Below are 16,239 nucleotides of genomic sequence, written 5' to 3'. Positions count from 1 at the left end.
CTAAAAACGGAGAGTTGATCCCAGTTAACTGTGTGACTCGGGGTGTGGCGCGTGTACCAGCGTGAGAACTGCCACGTGCCTCTTATACAGCGTGCATGCCTGTCTTAATCCGCTGCTTAGATTAATCTTCATCGAAAAACTGTTGCATATTTATATTCAATATAGAAATGTTTACTAGATTTCAAAACTGTTGCACCGTATTAAAAAGATCGTTTACAATGGTAGGGTACAAGTACATGTAGCAACGCCCAATCTTCTGGTTTTTGATCTACTGTTAGTAGTAATACATAAATGCTGTAAACAATGTGTGTGTGTGTGTGTGTGAGAGAGAGAGAGAGAGAGAGAGAGAGAGGAGGGGGTGGGGATAATGATTCGTATACTGTTCTACGCATTTATCGATGGGAACGTACAAACCTGCATCCTCCTAACGCCACATAAATCCTCACATATCATAAACCTGATCCACACTCGGTGAAATCGACATCATAGACCTTGCACCGCCATGACGAAGCTGAACGTAATATATGTTTTGGTTGTCATAGTGATTGTCCAAGAGGTCAGAGGTCATGGAAGAATGTCCGATCCTCCGGCCAGGAACAGTGCCTGGCGGTATGGCTTCAACACGCCACCCAACTACAGCGATAACGGACTGTACTGCGGCGGAAAGGGGGTAGGCTCTTCCACACACACACACACACACACACACACACACACACACACACAGGCTATTGGTTGCAGTAATCTATGTCTAAGCTGCGCTTACATCTCTTATACCTGCCTGCATACACTCTCTCTCTCTCTCTCTCTCTCTCTCTCTCTCTCTCTCACACACACACACACACACACACACACACACACACGTGCGAGCACAAACACACGTACTAGTATTGTTTGTCCTAAACCGACAGTGTACACTTTTGCAATTGTTTCAATGTTTTCCCTTCAGGACATCTGGTCTAACGTGCAAGATCGCTTTACTAAATCATGATATTACTACCAATACTTACACCTACGAGTCTCAATTGAAAAGTGAAAGTGCGCGGCGTTTAAAATATTTGTTAGTGGCATTTGACTGTGGAACTTAGTGCGGCGAAGCTAGTTCTTCGACTTTCACTGCGGGTAATTTATTCTAAAACTTTGAACTGTCGTCTACTTTAGACAATTGTCACAATAAATAAATAAATAAAATAATATCTAATAATAAGATTGAAGCTATGAACAAAATGGGAAGTTGAATATGACGTGAAGCTGCACTACGAGTTCACGAGGAAACCAAGTTAAACATGTGCCATATCAATATTGCCAGCATTAGTTTGCAGACTCCCCAAATGTGAAGGTTCCCAAGGTTATAAGATGAACCATAAGTCCTCTACGCAGAACTCGCCGGTCCTATAGGTCAATCTCTATCGCTGTGCAAAAGCGCATAATAGTTACCGACAAGCCCTGCAGACAAGGGTTTCTGAACCCCTGTTTCAAAACTCCTTGGTGACACATTAAGCGTGACTTCAGTAGGAGGACGGTCTCAAGGCTAGGTCAATTGGGTCATGAGGCACCATGTGACTGTAAGCAGACGACACCTTTCCCATCGATGTCGTCTGCAGCGCGATCAAAACTGACGCAGAAATGATGAAGCTCGTGCTGTGTTGTGCGTTGGTCAGCTTATTGGCTGTCCACTATGTCAAAGGTCACGGCCGACTGACCAATCCACCGTCTAGGAACTGCGCGTGGCGGTTCGGGTTCGGCACTCCGACCAATTACGACGATGACGGACTGTACTGTGGGGGATTTTCGGTAACTATTGCTAAATATGAAAGATACATCCGGAAAAACTCGCTTGTTTGTTTTCTTTATTTCGCTTTGAAAGAATCTAAAGATCGACCCCTCTTCTTTGAGGCACGCTAGTTTTTACCCACTGCAGAGTGTAGGCCCTATCGCAGATACAGCCCATTTCAATTAAATATGGTGAAAATTCGGTAGGGAAAAATGGTTTAGGTAAATAATTTTGCGGTAAGAAGTTTTAAGTCAATGGTTTTTTCGTTTTATAAAATGGTCACTTTTTGTGCTATTCATCCTATCCACAGAGGCAATGGAACACTAACGGTGGGAAATGCGGCATCTGTGGCGACCCCTACGACGGAAAACGTGACCATGAAGCTGGCGGTCGCTATGCAACCGGCACCATCGTGCGTTCTTATCAAACCGGTCAAGTCATCGACATCGAGGTCTATTTGACGGCTGCGCATAAGGGCTGGTTTGAGTTCCGGTTATGTCCTCATAACAACCCCAGTATCCCGGCCACTCAGGCCTGTCTGGACAGGTACCTGCTGCAGGTAAACTATATCATATATTACACGGTGTCTTGTTCTTTTGAACAGATTTAGCTGGTATTGAATTAAGTGCCGATGTGGACTTTTTTTTGCTTGTGAAAGACTTTTGTTTCCCACAATCACATGTTCATATTGCACGCGCCATAATCGTTTGATAGGATAGTATGAATTTATGTTAAGATATCAAATTTTGGCATTCTTTTGAGTAGCATATAAAGAGTTTATCAAATTTTACAAAGATTAAGGAAAAGAATAACCACAATAAAAAGAAAACTGAGACCAAATAGCAGATATTTAAGAGTAAATAGTTACATATTTCTCAAAATTAGACCATAATTTTAAAAAAAATTGAAAAAAAAGATTTCTTTTTACGAAACAAAACGCATATTCTGTACAAACTCAGAGTATCCACGTGTTAAGAGATTAGAACAAAAACGGGAATATTGTGCACAGCTTTGTGTGAAGTAGAATACGAGAAAAAAGGTACGTTTACCATATTGGCTTGGGAAACAAATCCAAAGCCGTCACATGTCTTGTTCCCAGAGAGCGGATGGTAGCGGTGCTCGCACCCAGGTTGATAAAGGACCCACCACATACAGAATGAAATACAAGCTGCCTGCTGGTCTCACCTGCTCTCAGTGTGTGATGCAGTGGAAATATCGTACAGGTGAGAACCCTCGTGCTTGTCTATTTCAGTTGGTATTTCTTCTTTGCCCAACTCCCACATTTAATTCCTCTTCCATGGTTTGTTGCAAACCCTAAAATAATGCGGAAGTTACTCCCTCTCCCCCTCTCTTTAAATTCTCTCTCTCTCTCTCTCTCTCTCTCTCTCTCTTTTCCATTTACATGCAGCTATGCTGACATTCATTTTTCTCTGAAATTATTGAAAGGGAAAGTACAATATAAAGCCTATTAAACAATTAACAGAAGTTTGATATCCCTATATTTGATATCCCAGAGCTACATCTCTTTATGGTTTCATTTATACCTAGGTAACAGCTGGGGTACGGACGCTAATGGGCGTGGTTGCCTAGGATGCGGACCTCAGGAGGAGTTTTATAACTGCGCGGACGTATCTATCGGTAAATAGCACCATGGACTACTTTCACAAGTACACTAATACAGCACTTCTCCTTTTCTTTCTTTAAATACGTTTATGATAACCATTTTGTTTCTTTTATTTCTGGCGAAAAGTTGGATGGAATAAATAGCTGTTTTTTTTCCTACATCTTAGGTGTAACGGAAACCCTATTTTCACCAGAACGATTGCAATTAAAAAAATAACATTTCTAGGTTATATGTTTTTATGAGTAAAACTTTAATTTGGTTGTATTTTAAATTCCCAATTAGGGAAGGGCGCCATTAACATTAAACCGTTCACCACCGGTCCAGTGACATCTCGGACGGAGGCCCCTGTCACCCACACCGTCCCTCCCAAACGTACCGAGCCACCAAAAACCAGCGGCGGGCAGTCAGGAGGGAAGAACTGCGTCTACATCGGCTCTAACAAGCAGGACGGCGCTGCTCACGACTCTTGGTGTCAGTCTAACTGCGCAGCAGGGTACTGCCCGAAGGACTTCTGTCGCTGCTCGGCAATCCTCGGGTAGATTCGGTAGATTACGGAAAGCAGTTTAATGAAGTGAACTTGGTTGCCTGCGAGTAACGTCAATCAAGACACTTGATGAATGTTCAGTTTTCTGTTGTATTTACAATATTCATTGTCTGTAGAGAAAACTGATGATTAAAATGCTATTCGATTCAGTGCTTTTTATTGATTATCTTTGTTTAATTGAACTTATTTTGCTATAACAGACACCAGGTTGATTGAAAGGAGATAGAAAATCCTGTATATACAAAATATTTTACATATCCCATATTTGTATATTGCATTCAAAATTCCAGCTTGGATCACTTCCGTGCGCCCATTTTAGTTTTATTAAAATCTCCCTCTGCAAGACATGTAGAGGATATAAGGTATATGTTTTCTTGACCCCTGTTGTAAAAATGTGTACAAATATACAAAGAACAAATTTAAGGTCGCCATATTAAAAATCCTTTTAACGCATGTCTACAAAATAAAGTCAACCAATTACAGAACCAGCATATGATAGATTCGTGCCTCGTTTCGGATAATAAAAATATATCATGAAAGTTCTTTCACATTCTGTTATGTCGTCATGGATGTACAATCTGAATAATAAGAGATATCTGATTTTGGTTTGAAAGAAAAAACAGCACGTATTTGGATGGTGAAAAAATGAAATATGCAAGTTATAGACCTATTTGCGTAACATGCGCCAGTGTTGCCATATTAATGATGATAAGAGGGGAAAAATCGTAAACAAGCTGGTGCTTTATAATGCGTTTTATAAAAATGAAAGATGTACATGCAGAAAAGACGTCTTGATACAAGCCAACATGAATTTCACCGAGAAATAAATAGGGAGTGAAATTGCAAAGAAGTAAAAAAAGTTGTCCGAGTACACAAGAGATTTATATGAATAACAAAAAACAAAACAACAAAAGTACGTTCTGAGACATACATACACTCGTACTGGGACATGTACATAGAACCCTTAAGCAAAACGCAACCATATGTTCATATAAAGACGACACTTTGGGACACAATTCATTATTTTCAGTTCAGTTTGAAGATATATAACGGATATACCGGTATTTAACAGATTAATCAAGTCATCATATTGTGCTTTTACAGCCATTATAAAATGTTTATATGCTTATTTCTGAATAATGTTTACATTCAACTTTCGACTGTGTTTTCCAGAGTCGTAAAACCTTCGTCCAAGAAGAAAACCTCTCAATTGTGCACCACTGTCCTTAAAAAACTTAAGTTTTCCTTTTGTAGAACTGCAGCCAGCACAGCTGGAAGCAGAAATCGACCACCTCCACCAGAGTCATCATGGTCATGCCCAGGACGAGCCCAAGTGCGCCACCTATATCTGCTAGAAGTGTCAGAAATGGGTACGAAGCACTTTGTATAGTTTCCTGGTAACTTAAATCAGAGTAATACACTTTTAAGATGACATAATTCGAATTCACGTATTCGGGTGACTTGCCAGTTATAGTCGCGGAGTAATTTGCGTAGGAGTCGGATATCCGGCTGTGTGTCACTCCGTGCTGGTATGATACTCCGCTGCACGGCTCTGAACAGTCGCAGTTTAAAGCGGCCGCCTTCTCATCGGAGTCGATGACAAGCTGTTGACCAACGCAAGTGTAGACGTCATAAGGGGAGCATTCCCTCGTTCCCGCCACTGGGGGATAGTAGTGCAGACGACAACCGCATTTCTGCATTATGTTTTTATGGCTGAAATAAATAATTATGTAAATTAATAAATGAATGAACAAACAGATTTCAATAAATGCAAATAAAATTAAATCAATGTGGGCATATCAGAAACATTTTTTTATATTTTTCGATAGAGCCAATTTTTATTAAAGTATTATGAAGGATTACATTTCCTGCCTTTCCCAGCACTGTCTACAACAGCGATTGCTACGTCAAGTTTTGGATATACAGTGTACCTTCGCTAGCTATTAGTTTTGTACTGGACTTACTTGCATTCTGCCATGCAGTTAACCTTGGAGTACTCTCTGAAATACGTCAAACTGCCGTCTCTACAGTTACCGTAAGGTGACGGAAGATTCTGAGCCTTAAATGGAGCAGAAGAACATAGAGTTTACAAGTGATGCAAAGGCTTGTTATCAATAATATAAGTGAACATTTTCTCTCCAACAGCCCTTTTCCTAATTCATCATACTTATTCCTAGATTGATTTTCAACAAATCAATAATTTCCATCTACATATACACTTGACGAACAGGTACAAAAGGATATAGTTTTTTTTAATAACCGTTAATCCTGTCCTAATATGCTAATAATAAAGAATCAATAAATTGGCGACGGTTTTGCCATCTCATTTCCCGCTATAAACGGGTCATCTATACAGTTCTGTATACACTAAAGACTTGTTACCGTACCCGAGCCTGTTTAATGGACAGCTGGGTAGTGGCTCCGGGGGCCACGAGGAGCCCGCGACTCCGAATCTCTGGGAATTCGTGAGGGTTGTGGACGCGAACCTGGTGTATATTGGGAGAAGGGAAATACACATTAAATTGATGAAAATGTTCAATTAAATATCTTCAATTGATACTTGTAGCAATGTTTATATCGTTAAAGGTATAAAAACTGCATTTAAGAAAAAAAAAAACAAGAGGCAAGATGCATAACCATTTTACAGGTCCAAATATGAATATAACTTACATGTTGTAACTAAATTTTGGTTAAAAGTTGATACTAGTGAAGGGAGTGCCCACATGACAGGAATTTTGCATGTCCATTAATGTATGTAACTAACATCTTGTAAGAAAGTTCTGGTTTGAAGTTGATAATTTTTCTGTACGTGGAGTGCCGGAGTAAACGGAATGCAGTCCGCCAGGAACCAAGATCCTACGAACCACTATTCCTTACGAGCAATAGTCCTAATGGGAACTTAAATCCGGGCATAAATATGAGTGGGACTTCTTTTCCTATGACACCAGAAATTAAATCCTGATGTCACTATAATGTAATGTTTTAAAACACTCCTATTTACTCCAAAAATCGATGTTTGACTTGGTAATCCGATTTGAGCTGTCACTTCAAGTTGACTGATGGCGTGCTGAGCAATTAACCTTAAAAAAACGATAAAACTGTTGGTTATTCTTCACAAAAAGCAGACGACATTACCGTGTATCCCGCTGTAAATACCGACGACAGCGCCTCCTCTTGGGCGGTCCAGAGATGAAGAGTGAGGCCATTAGATGACCCCTCTACCCACGTTTTCAAGTTGGTATCGCCTGATTAGAAAAATAAAAACTAATTCGTAAATGAGGCATTTCTTTAACGCATTTTTGAAATGGAAAATGAATATTGAAGGTTTCTCAAACAATGGCGTATGTCTAATTGTTCTAAATACAAGTGACAGTATAGAATTTTCTATACAACCGGCAGGACAGTTTTGATAGAAAACACTACAGCCTATCGACCCTAAGTAGTGGACTCGTAACTCCAAGACAGGTGGTCAATTTAGTCAGAATCCACAGGTGCAACTACGCGTCTACTACCTGTGGTACCAGCAGCTTAGAGACCAATCGTTAAAACGCGGCTTAGGGCTGAAGCATATCGAATTAATGTCCTGTTGTAAAGCTCATTGAGCTAATTAAGGAGTGAACGAAAAACTAATAGTCCGATATTTCATCTAAACAATATCTCTAATAAACATAGTAAAGTGATTTGGTCATAAAATTCTTTATAAATAATTAATGACACTAACAGTCCTCCATTTGAGAAAAACAGTAATAAAAGCGCACTTTTTGAGATGCTAAAACCAAACGAATGACAAAAGAAAGCTGATCATTAGTTGCCAACAGAACTACCTACCGCAGTTGAACTGATAGCAAAGCCCCATTTCTGTGACCACGGGAGTAAAATTGGCAGCCGAGCATGAGGACACCGAGCCGCTTGAAGCACCCCAGGCGCAGAACTAATAGATGAACGTTGATTAAAAGTACAGTTGGTTTCATATTAACTTCTCTCATGAAACATTATAAGCTTGACATATCGGATGCTTTCGGATATAATAATAATAATAATAATAATAATAATATATTTATTTCAAGTCTAAAATCCATAAAATGTTCAATAGACTGTACAACATAAAATACAAAGAAGTTTATAGATAGTTTATAAATAAAAATAAGATATATTTTATATAAATAAGAGCTAAACTAACTTAATTGTAATAAACAGTAATTAAAAGTAAAAAATCCAAGGTTTCTTTAAAATTGTAAAATTTAAGATTCATGAATAAAATGTCTTAAAAATATGAGTTTTTAATTCCTTTTTAAAAGATTCTTGTGATTCTATTTGTCTAATAAAAATATATAAAAGAATGTTGCTCCAACAAATCAGATTTAAACATGTCTTTTTACATGTAAATTCATTTGTATATCTCTAAAGCATACGTGGTGCTCATTTGGATCGAATTTTGGTTCTTTTTTAAGAGTTATATCCATGAAAATTTAAACGATTATATATTACGGATGCCATAATTTATCGGTTGCATTAAAATATTTTGAAGTTGCTTTTGAGGAAAAAAATAACTAAAAGCCACTTACGCCACCATAAATGTTCTCGAATTCATATCCATTCCTAATATGGAAATCTGTCCAGTTCACACTACTGGCAAACGGCGTTGGTGTCAGGCGGTGGGGCGGGTACATGTATGCCACGCTAGACTCGTTATTGGAGGACAGGGAGCTGGCATTGAATACGTTATTATTACATATTGTCACAGTGGGAAATTGTAGAGAGTCCTTGTGATGCACAGCAATGTTAACGGACACCGGATTCCCAGCAAACGTGGCAAAGCGGTTGTATATATGGTAGAACATACAGATCATTCCACCCATGACGCAGAGGCCCCATATAAACCGTCGGAACAGAGAGAATTTCGGGTTAATGGCTTGTTTCAGTCCTAAAATGCTGACCTCGTTGGCAAAGTTCGTGAGATATATACTAAGAGGGAGGTTGGCGTTTGTGTCGGTATTCTTGCCGTTGCCATGGTTTTGTTTCTCCTGCGACGTGTCCAGCACTGTGGAACTGGTTCTGGTAAAGGTCACGTATTTCACGTTCTCCTGGACAGCAAACGGGTCATTATCCTCGACGTGATTCATTTTGGAATTATCACACCGTTTCTCCCACCATCTCCGAGTATTCTACTATCTCTGCCTACAAATGAAAAACATGTGACTTTGGGGTAGTTCGCAATGAGTATGGCCGCCCTACATGTAGCTAGAGAGGACCAGGAACTCTTGCTGAGTGCAATCAGATTGACAGACTAACCATCCTCCTTTTGTTTCCCAACGTACTAATATAATAACTCTGTATTTTATGTATTCTACTCAATACCAGAAGCGCAGTCTTAATTTGATAATCTGATTGCATTCAGCAAGAGTCCCCGTGGAGTAAAACCACACTAGTTAGGATGACGTAATTCCTTCTGAAGGGTACCTTATACTGAACGATGCTGCGCCCTTGATTCTGAAACTCTTTGCCTTACGTTTGCTGGTCATCTACCTCTTGTTACGTGCGTTGATATTAACTGTAAATGAGCAAGGGCCAGATATTAAAAGTATAAAAGGTTTGCCTAGCTTCCTTTTCAATTATCGATATATTTTAAGTGAGAGCTACTCAAATATATATTAACAATACCTAGAGACCGTTAAGTGCCCTTCTCTCTCTCATTAAAAGTGTGTGAAGTAAAATTACTTTAAAGTGATGCCTTTTTATGTCTTGATGAGAAGTTACTTTAACGTAGAGAGAAGTAAATGACCAAACACAAGAGAACAATAAAATGTGTGTCCTTTGAAAATAACATAAAAAAGCGGATACACTCGGACCACTTGTAGTAAACTATGATTGGCTAAATTCTCATCAAAGGCTTATTGTAATCAACTCGAAGACAAAAAAAGTAAACAACGATAGAAGTGACAACTCGACTAAGCAATTATTGGTAATAGGTCTTTTCTGTATAGGGGCTTAAATTGTTTGATATACTAGTAAGTAAATAAAAGCCATTGACGCCGATTTTGCTACTAAGCTTTTATCGATACTTATATACGCCGTGCGTGACGCCTTCATCTATATTTAAATTACGCGTTTTTTATGAGATAATGTCCAATCAGGCATCAGTTTTCAAACGAAGTATATACATTCGGTTGTATTTCAAGTGTTTTCATCAAAAATTATATCAAGCAATATTTGCGATGTTCCACGTGGAGGAAATATCACTTGTGTCGCCCATTTTGAAACCCATTTAAATCTTCACCAGCATACTGAGAGTATAATTTAAACACTGAATATGAAGTAAACATGTATAGTCCGTGGGCCAAATACCGAAACCCTCCCCCCCCTTAGTGATTTTCGTTCACTATGTTTTTCTGATAGCTTAGGTCCTTAGCTTTTATTTTCTGCTTGTTTGCCATTAAACTGGTGGTGGGTGTGTGTGCTACAACCGTTGCCATGGTAACACACGAGTTAAAAATTGACATTTCTGAGCCCAACAAAATCTAAAATATTTCAAATACATAAACTAAATAGAATTCAAAATCATTCTAGACATGTAGTCTAAGATGTGCACTATACCTAACGATGAACAAAATTTTCCAAGATGGCGGCAAATCCAAGATGGCGGCCAATTTTTGCTGTTTTTTCAGAAATTTTGATAATTTTTAATTTTTTAAATCTTATTTAATTATTAAAGAATTGCAATATCTGAGATATTTTGATGCACCATTGTAGCATGGAATCTCTACTTTCTGCCTGTAGTGTTTGTTCAAGGTACAATCTTTTTATTGAGATGAAAAATCCTGAAATCCAACATGGCTGCCACAAAACAAGTCTTTTACATGTAGCTATCCTGTCTGGAAATATGACAGATTTATCATCCCAAAATAAGTTCTTCATTACTTTTGGTGCACTGAATATAAAAACAGAACCCTTTTCAATTACTTGACTTAATTTGGATTACAGTATGGCTTTCAAAATTCAAAATGGCCGCCAATGACCGTGAATTTACATCTTTGTAACCAGTAGACTAAAATATGACAGCAATATTCCTAATTTTATCTTAAGTTTGGATGAATACTTATGTTTTAATAGTGCTGATCACTACTAGATGTGTGGTCATGTAAAATGATTAAAAAAGAAAGATCAAATGGTCAACAATAACCTAGACTAGATAAAAGACCTATAATACCCCCCAATAAATGCAAGTCACTCACATTTGACCTAAGAAATCACACAAAGTTTCATGTACATGCTAATCACTCACATTTGACATGGGAAGGAATACATTTGAGTTGAAATACTAATGTATTCTGTCGCATTTGAAAGAAATGGCTGTCAATGCGTATAGGGGACTATATATTTATGGTCAATATGATACACTCTTGCTAAAAAATTGATAGAAAATTATATTCGAAAAGAATGTTACTTAGATTGATTTTATTAACCTGAACCTCCCTTTAGCGACTTTTATTTACTATTATATATCGCTTATATCCTAAGATCCCATTTTCTGCTTGTTTTCTATTCAATTAACCCAGCCATTGCCATACTAACACAGGGGTTCGAAATTGACATTTCTGAGACTAAGAAAATTTCATACATTTCAAATATATTAACTTCAAGAATAATGTAAACTTAAGAGGACATCTGTATTCGTGGTATGATGGCAAACCATTCTTTGAACATCCAAGATGATGTGATTTTTTGCAAGATGGCAGCAATATCAAAATTGCAGCTGGTTTAAGCTGATTTCTAAACCTGTTTCTACTGAAAGTGACTAATGTTAAAAATTTAATAAATTTAATGGGATCGAGAAATGTTAAGTATTTTGATATCCATATGGTATTTAGTCTTTACTTACGGCTTATAGTGTTTGTTATTCCTATAATTATCATTTTATTTCTATTGGGCAAGTTGAATGACACAAAATAGTCTGATTTTGAGTGAAAGGCAACTAGTTTGCAAATATAGATGGCGATTTTGCATTTCTAAACAATTATATTTTAAGTAAAATGTTATAAAAAATTAAATTATATATTCAGTTAAAGTTAGTGGATATATTGATTTTTCCAAAACGTGGATATAATTTTACCTCTCTAGCAGTTTGAAGCTGAGTTATGGCATATACATGTAAATGTTTTATTCCATTTATTCATATAGATGAACACCATCTTAGATTGTAACAAAAACTCAGTTTCAGAGGTATAACAGCAATTTTAAATTGGCTTTCCAGTGAACATTCTTCATTAAAAAGACTACAGCCAAGACATTTCATCCAATTTCCAAAAAGCCTTAATCCTAAATATTTTACTAAATATGGACAAGTGTTTCCGTGAAAGCAGTGTAGAAAGGGCATATTTGATTATAATTAACTGCACAAATTTTAGAATTATTTGTTTGTTGCACTGTTTAATATTATTGCAGCAAAATTCATACCTGCACTGTCATGGCCATTTGTGGCCATGGTGAATTTTGGAATAGCCAAGTAAATATAATTTGGCTGAAAGTGAATAGAAATGATTTATATTTAGATAATATGCTAATAGGTTAATTCAGTTTATCAGAAAGAGCAAAAGAAACGAAAATGTAATATATATTCGGTCAGCACAGCAATATGTATGAACCCTGTTTTGTGATGGCCACCATGGGTTTCAGGTTTTATTACACTTAAAAAAGAGGATATAGGAGTAACAATCACTGTAAACAGTACTTATGCAATTCTGTTCATATCAGCATATCCAAAACCTAACATTTTTCAATTCCAATGCTGCTTTCAAAGTTTACAAAAAGCTACTTTCAGTAATAAGAAGAAAATTAACATAAATCTATCGTCATCTTGGATTGGCTGCCATTTTGGCAATTTAACTATGATAATTTTTTCAAATAATTTTATTGATAACTGAGGTCCAAGTCTAATTTTTTTTAAAAAGTTTACAATACAGCGATTTCATATATTTGAAATACATGGCAATTTAAAGGTCTCAGAAATTATAATTTTAAAACCCCTGTGTTACTATGGCAACAGCTGAATCTGTCACACCTTTCAACTATTACATGGCAAACAAGCAGAATATTTGAACTTAGGGCCCAAGCTATCAGAAAATCATAGTAAATAAAAAGTGCTAATAGGGCTGAGCTAGCTTAAGTTTATTAAATTTTATTTTGTATTGGAATAATGTATTATATCATTTCATGTGTAAGCAAATTGGTGGCCATTTTGAATTTCGAAAGTCATAATGCAATCTGAATTAACACAATTTATAGAAAAGGGTCCTAGGTCCATATTCAGTATACCTAAAAGTAATAAAGAATGTAATTTGGGATGATTAATATGGCATCTTTCCAGTTAGGACAGCCGTTTGTAAAAGACATGTTTTGTGGCAGCCACCTTGGATTTCAGGATTTTACGTCAAAATTAAAAGGTTAAATCGTCAACAAGCACTTTAGGCAGACAGCAGAGGCTTTTTACCATTATGGAACATCAAAACACATGCCACATTGCAATTTCTTAATAATTAAATAAAAACTCAAATATAAAAAAATTCCCAAAATTATTAAAAAATGAGCAATAATTGGCAGCCATCTTGAATTTGCTGCCATCTTGGGACATTTTGATGATTGTGAAGTATAGCACACTTCTTAATTTACACATCTGGTATAATTGTGAATTCCATGATTTTAAATGCATTTGAAATATTTAATTTTTATTTATGGTCTCAAAAATATCAATTTTCAACCCCAGACATTACCATGGCAACAGCTCTGTTACTCACACCCACCACCAGTTTAATGGCAAACAAGCAGAAAATAAAAGCTTAGGGCCTAACCTACCAGAAAATAATAGTAAACAAAAATAACTAATGGGACTAAGTTGGTGGGAGATAATTAAAATTAATATTCTGTTGGAAGAATATATTATATCACTTTTAGCCAGTGTGTATAAGCATATTGGCGGCCATTTTGAATTTTGAAAGTCTTAATGTAATCAGAATTAATGCATAATTGTTTTAAAAAGTCCTAAGTTCGAATTCAGTTTATTAAAAGTAATAAAGAATGACACTTTGATGATAAATCTGGCATCTTTCCAGTTGGGACAGCAGACTTATATTTTGGCCACCATTCTGGATTTCAGGATTTTACAACAAAATTCAAAGGTTTCATCTAAAATAAATACTGTAGGTAGCAAGTAGAGACTGTATGCTATTCCGGTGCATCAAAACATACCCCACATTCTTATTCCTTAATAATTGAATAAAGACTCAAATATGAAAAATAATTGAAATTACTAAAAAATTAGCTAAAATTGGCCGCCATCTTGAATTTACAGCCATCTTGAAATATTTTGAGGATCATAAAGTATAGTGCAGCTCTTAAACTATACATCTGAAAGGATTTTGAATTCCATTCACTTAACACATTTGAATAATTTAATATTTTTTTGGTCTCAGAAATTTCAATTTTTAATCTCAGACATTACCATGGCAACGGCTGTAGCACACACACCCACCACCAGTTTAAAGGCAAACAAGCGGAAAATCAAAGCTTAGGACCTAAGCTATCAGAAAAACATAGTGAACGAAAATCACTAAGGGGGGGGAGGGGGGTCTACATTGGCCCATAGACTAGTAATTATTTAGAACTCCAACGAAAATCGTTGTAAATAACGCTTCAAAATTATTGACATAAATTGCGCAATGGTTACTCATATCAAATTACATACAGTAAAAAAAACACAATCAATTATCTTCCTTACAAACACGTCACGTTTGGATCACGTGGCTAGCACGTTGCTATGACGTAATAAGTGTTTGCTGGGTTACGCTGTCTGACATGACAGCAAAAAACGTGGGGCCGGCAATAGGAACTTTCTCTTTATTATCCCATGAAGTCACTGGCAATATCTTATTTGCATATGAAGTCGCATTTTATCCTGTGATTTAGTAGATTTGTCAGTAAAATTAGGGTATTAATCCCTGAAGTGGAAATATACCGTGAAATATCTTATCACACGTGTGCGCAGTTTTTTTTAAATACATCAGCTTTCGTTGGGAGTTAAAATCGACCCTCCATGACTTAGCATAAATCACATGATTTGCTGGCAGATTTAACACGTTCAATAATTTCACTTTTACCAAAACACAGGTACAGGTGTTTTGTTACTGTTGCTATGCAGGTAGCTAGGCGAAGTGACAGGCAGACAGAGAGCACGGGTAGCGTTTCTTATTAACACAGGTACTCTTCTCACCGTTAATACTGCTTAGGTTTTAGTGAGACGATAATCACGAAATATCACGAGTGGCTCGATACTCATACAGGGGTTATACATTGTAATAATCGTCCCGTATACGAAAAAGGTAAACAAATGCATACAGATCAGCGCATCGATTCATATGTAATGTTTTCTGGATCGAAATTAGTTCGTTGCATGTCTACATTGGTTTTTTTTTTCTCTCTCTCTCGCACGTGCACGCGCGCGCGCGCACACACACACACACACACACACACACAGTTTTTCATTCAACTTTCTTTGAAACACTACAAATAAAGCTAAGCAAGAAGCATTTAAATACCTCTTTCCTCTCTCATCTCCAAATCACAAAACCCTAAGGCTCGACGCATTTTGGTCAGTTATTTTTTTAGAATGTTAATCTTTCTGCTTGATTTATTTCACTTATCTTTGTTTTTATATATTCGTTTACATATTTTTTCCTGTTTTAAAATAGTCCCTCAGCCGATTCAGATCATTTATGTTTAAAAATGTTACCCTTCGCTTTTCTTCTCATTTATTATATTGCACCTTAGCTGAACGTTAAAGAAAATCACGATCAATTCAACCTGCTTCCCGTCATTGTCACTAGGTGTCAGGTGTCAGTGTAGTATCAGGTTGCCCACAGCCTGGACACCGTCTAGTTACAATTGAGTTATCTTTGTGATATGTGTCTTTGAAGTACGTGTTTGTGGCCAACTTCTAGTATCTGTAGATGCGTCTTACCTTGGTCTAGTGAACCTGTGGCTTGCTTTGTTTTACCCCTGACAGCCACGATGTGTATCTTTCTTCCTGCCTTTCTATCTGTCTGCCTACCTTTTTGCCAATCTGACTGTCTGTTTCTTTGGTTCTACTCACTCAGAGCAAATGTCCTAAAACCCTTGACGTAGGCCTCACAATGAAGAAAAAAATCGTTTCGACCAACCGTGTAAGTCGACAGACAAGAAAACTCTTGGCTCTCCACCTGCTATCTTCGATCCCTCTGTCTGTCAGTCAGGTAATCAGCCTGGCTTTTG

At 37.0% G+C, this 16,239-nt stretch overlaps 2 protein-coding genes across 4 annotated transcripts; one reads left to right on the top strand and one right to left on the bottom strand.

The window, feature by feature from the left end:
- The first annotated feature begins 443 nt into the window (after positions 1-443).
- Positions 444-4,088, top strand: LOC106158706 (uncharacterized). Of its 2 annotated transcripts, none has more exons than XM_013563462.2 (5): positions 444-670; positions 2,082-2,330; positions 2,871-2,994; positions 3,320-3,409; positions 3,678-4,088. In XM_013563462.2, exons 1-5 carry the CDS (start codon positions 503-505, stop codon positions 3,932-3,934), a joined length of 888 nt encoding a protein of 295 aa, XP_013418916.2. In that variant the 5' UTR covers positions 444-502; the 3' UTR covers positions 3,935-4,088. The 2 variants fall into 2 exon arrangements, with proteins under 2 accessions (XP_013418916.2, XP_086869092.1); XM_087012966.1 differs by lacking the exon at positions 444-670 and adding an exon at positions 1,581-1,791.
- Positions 4,080-16,205, bottom strand: LOC106179737 (acid-sensing ion channel 4-B). 2 transcript variants are annotated; one of them, XM_087012965.1, is made up of 7 exons: positions 15,950-16,205; positions 8,505-9,117; positions 7,768-7,870; positions 7,075-7,184; positions 6,327-6,425; positions 5,904-5,998; positions 4,080-5,652 (listed from the first exon to the last, which is right to left on the bottom strand). In XM_087012965.1, the coding sequence occupies exons 2-7, from the start codon at positions 9,060-9,062 to the stop codon at positions 5,175-5,177; spliced, it is 1,443 nt and encodes a 480-aa protein (XP_086869091.1). In that variant the 5' UTR covers positions 9,063-9,117; positions 15,950-16,205; the 3' UTR covers positions 4,080-5,174. The 2 variants fall into 2 exon arrangements, with proteins under 2 accessions (XP_086869091.1, XP_013418917.2); XM_013563463.3 differs by lacking the exon at positions 15,950-16,205 and having other exon boundaries at positions 8,505-10,259.
- Between the last annotated feature and the right edge of the window lie 34 nt (positions 16,206-16,239).

The sequence above is a fragment of the Lingula anatina genome, chromosome 5, assembly GCF_051362555.1.
Source record: "Lingula anatina isolate TDL-2025a chromosome 5, LinAna3.0, whole genome shotgun sequence".
In the NCBI taxonomy this organism is placed as follows: Eukaryota; Metazoa; Brachiopoda; class Lingulata; order Lingulida; family Lingulidae; genus Lingula; species Lingula anatina.
The sequence above is the reverse complement of the archived record's forward strand: the minus strand, read 5'-3'. Positions and strand labels throughout refer to the sequence as shown.

Excerpts from the sequence above, each read along its gene's own strand:
- LOC106179737 (XM_087012965.1), bottom strand. The coding sequence starts at position 9,062 with ATGAATCACGTCGAGGATAATGACCCGTTTGCTGTCCAGGAGAACGTG. Across the intron at positions 6,426-7,074 it reads TATTTACAGCGGGATACACG|GTTCGCGTCCACAACCCTCA; the intron begins GTAATGTCGTCT and ends AATATACACCAG. Across the intron at positions 5,999-6,326 it reads TGTCCATTAAACAGGCTCGG|GCTCAGAATCTTCCGTCACC; the intron begins GTACGGTAACAA and ends GCTCCATTTAAG.
- LOC106158706 (XM_013563462.2), top strand. The coding sequence starts at position 503 with ATGACGAAGCTGAACGTAATATATGTTTTGGTTGTCATAGTGATTGTC. Across the intron at positions 671-2,081 it reads TGTACTGCGGCGGAAAGGGG|AGGCAATGGAACACTAACGG; the intron begins GTAGGCTCTTCC and ends TCCTATCCACAG. Across the intron at positions 2,331-2,870 it reads TGGACAGGTACCTGCTGCAG|AGAGCGGATGGTAGCGGTGC; the intron begins GTAAACTATATC and ends TCTTGTTCCCAG.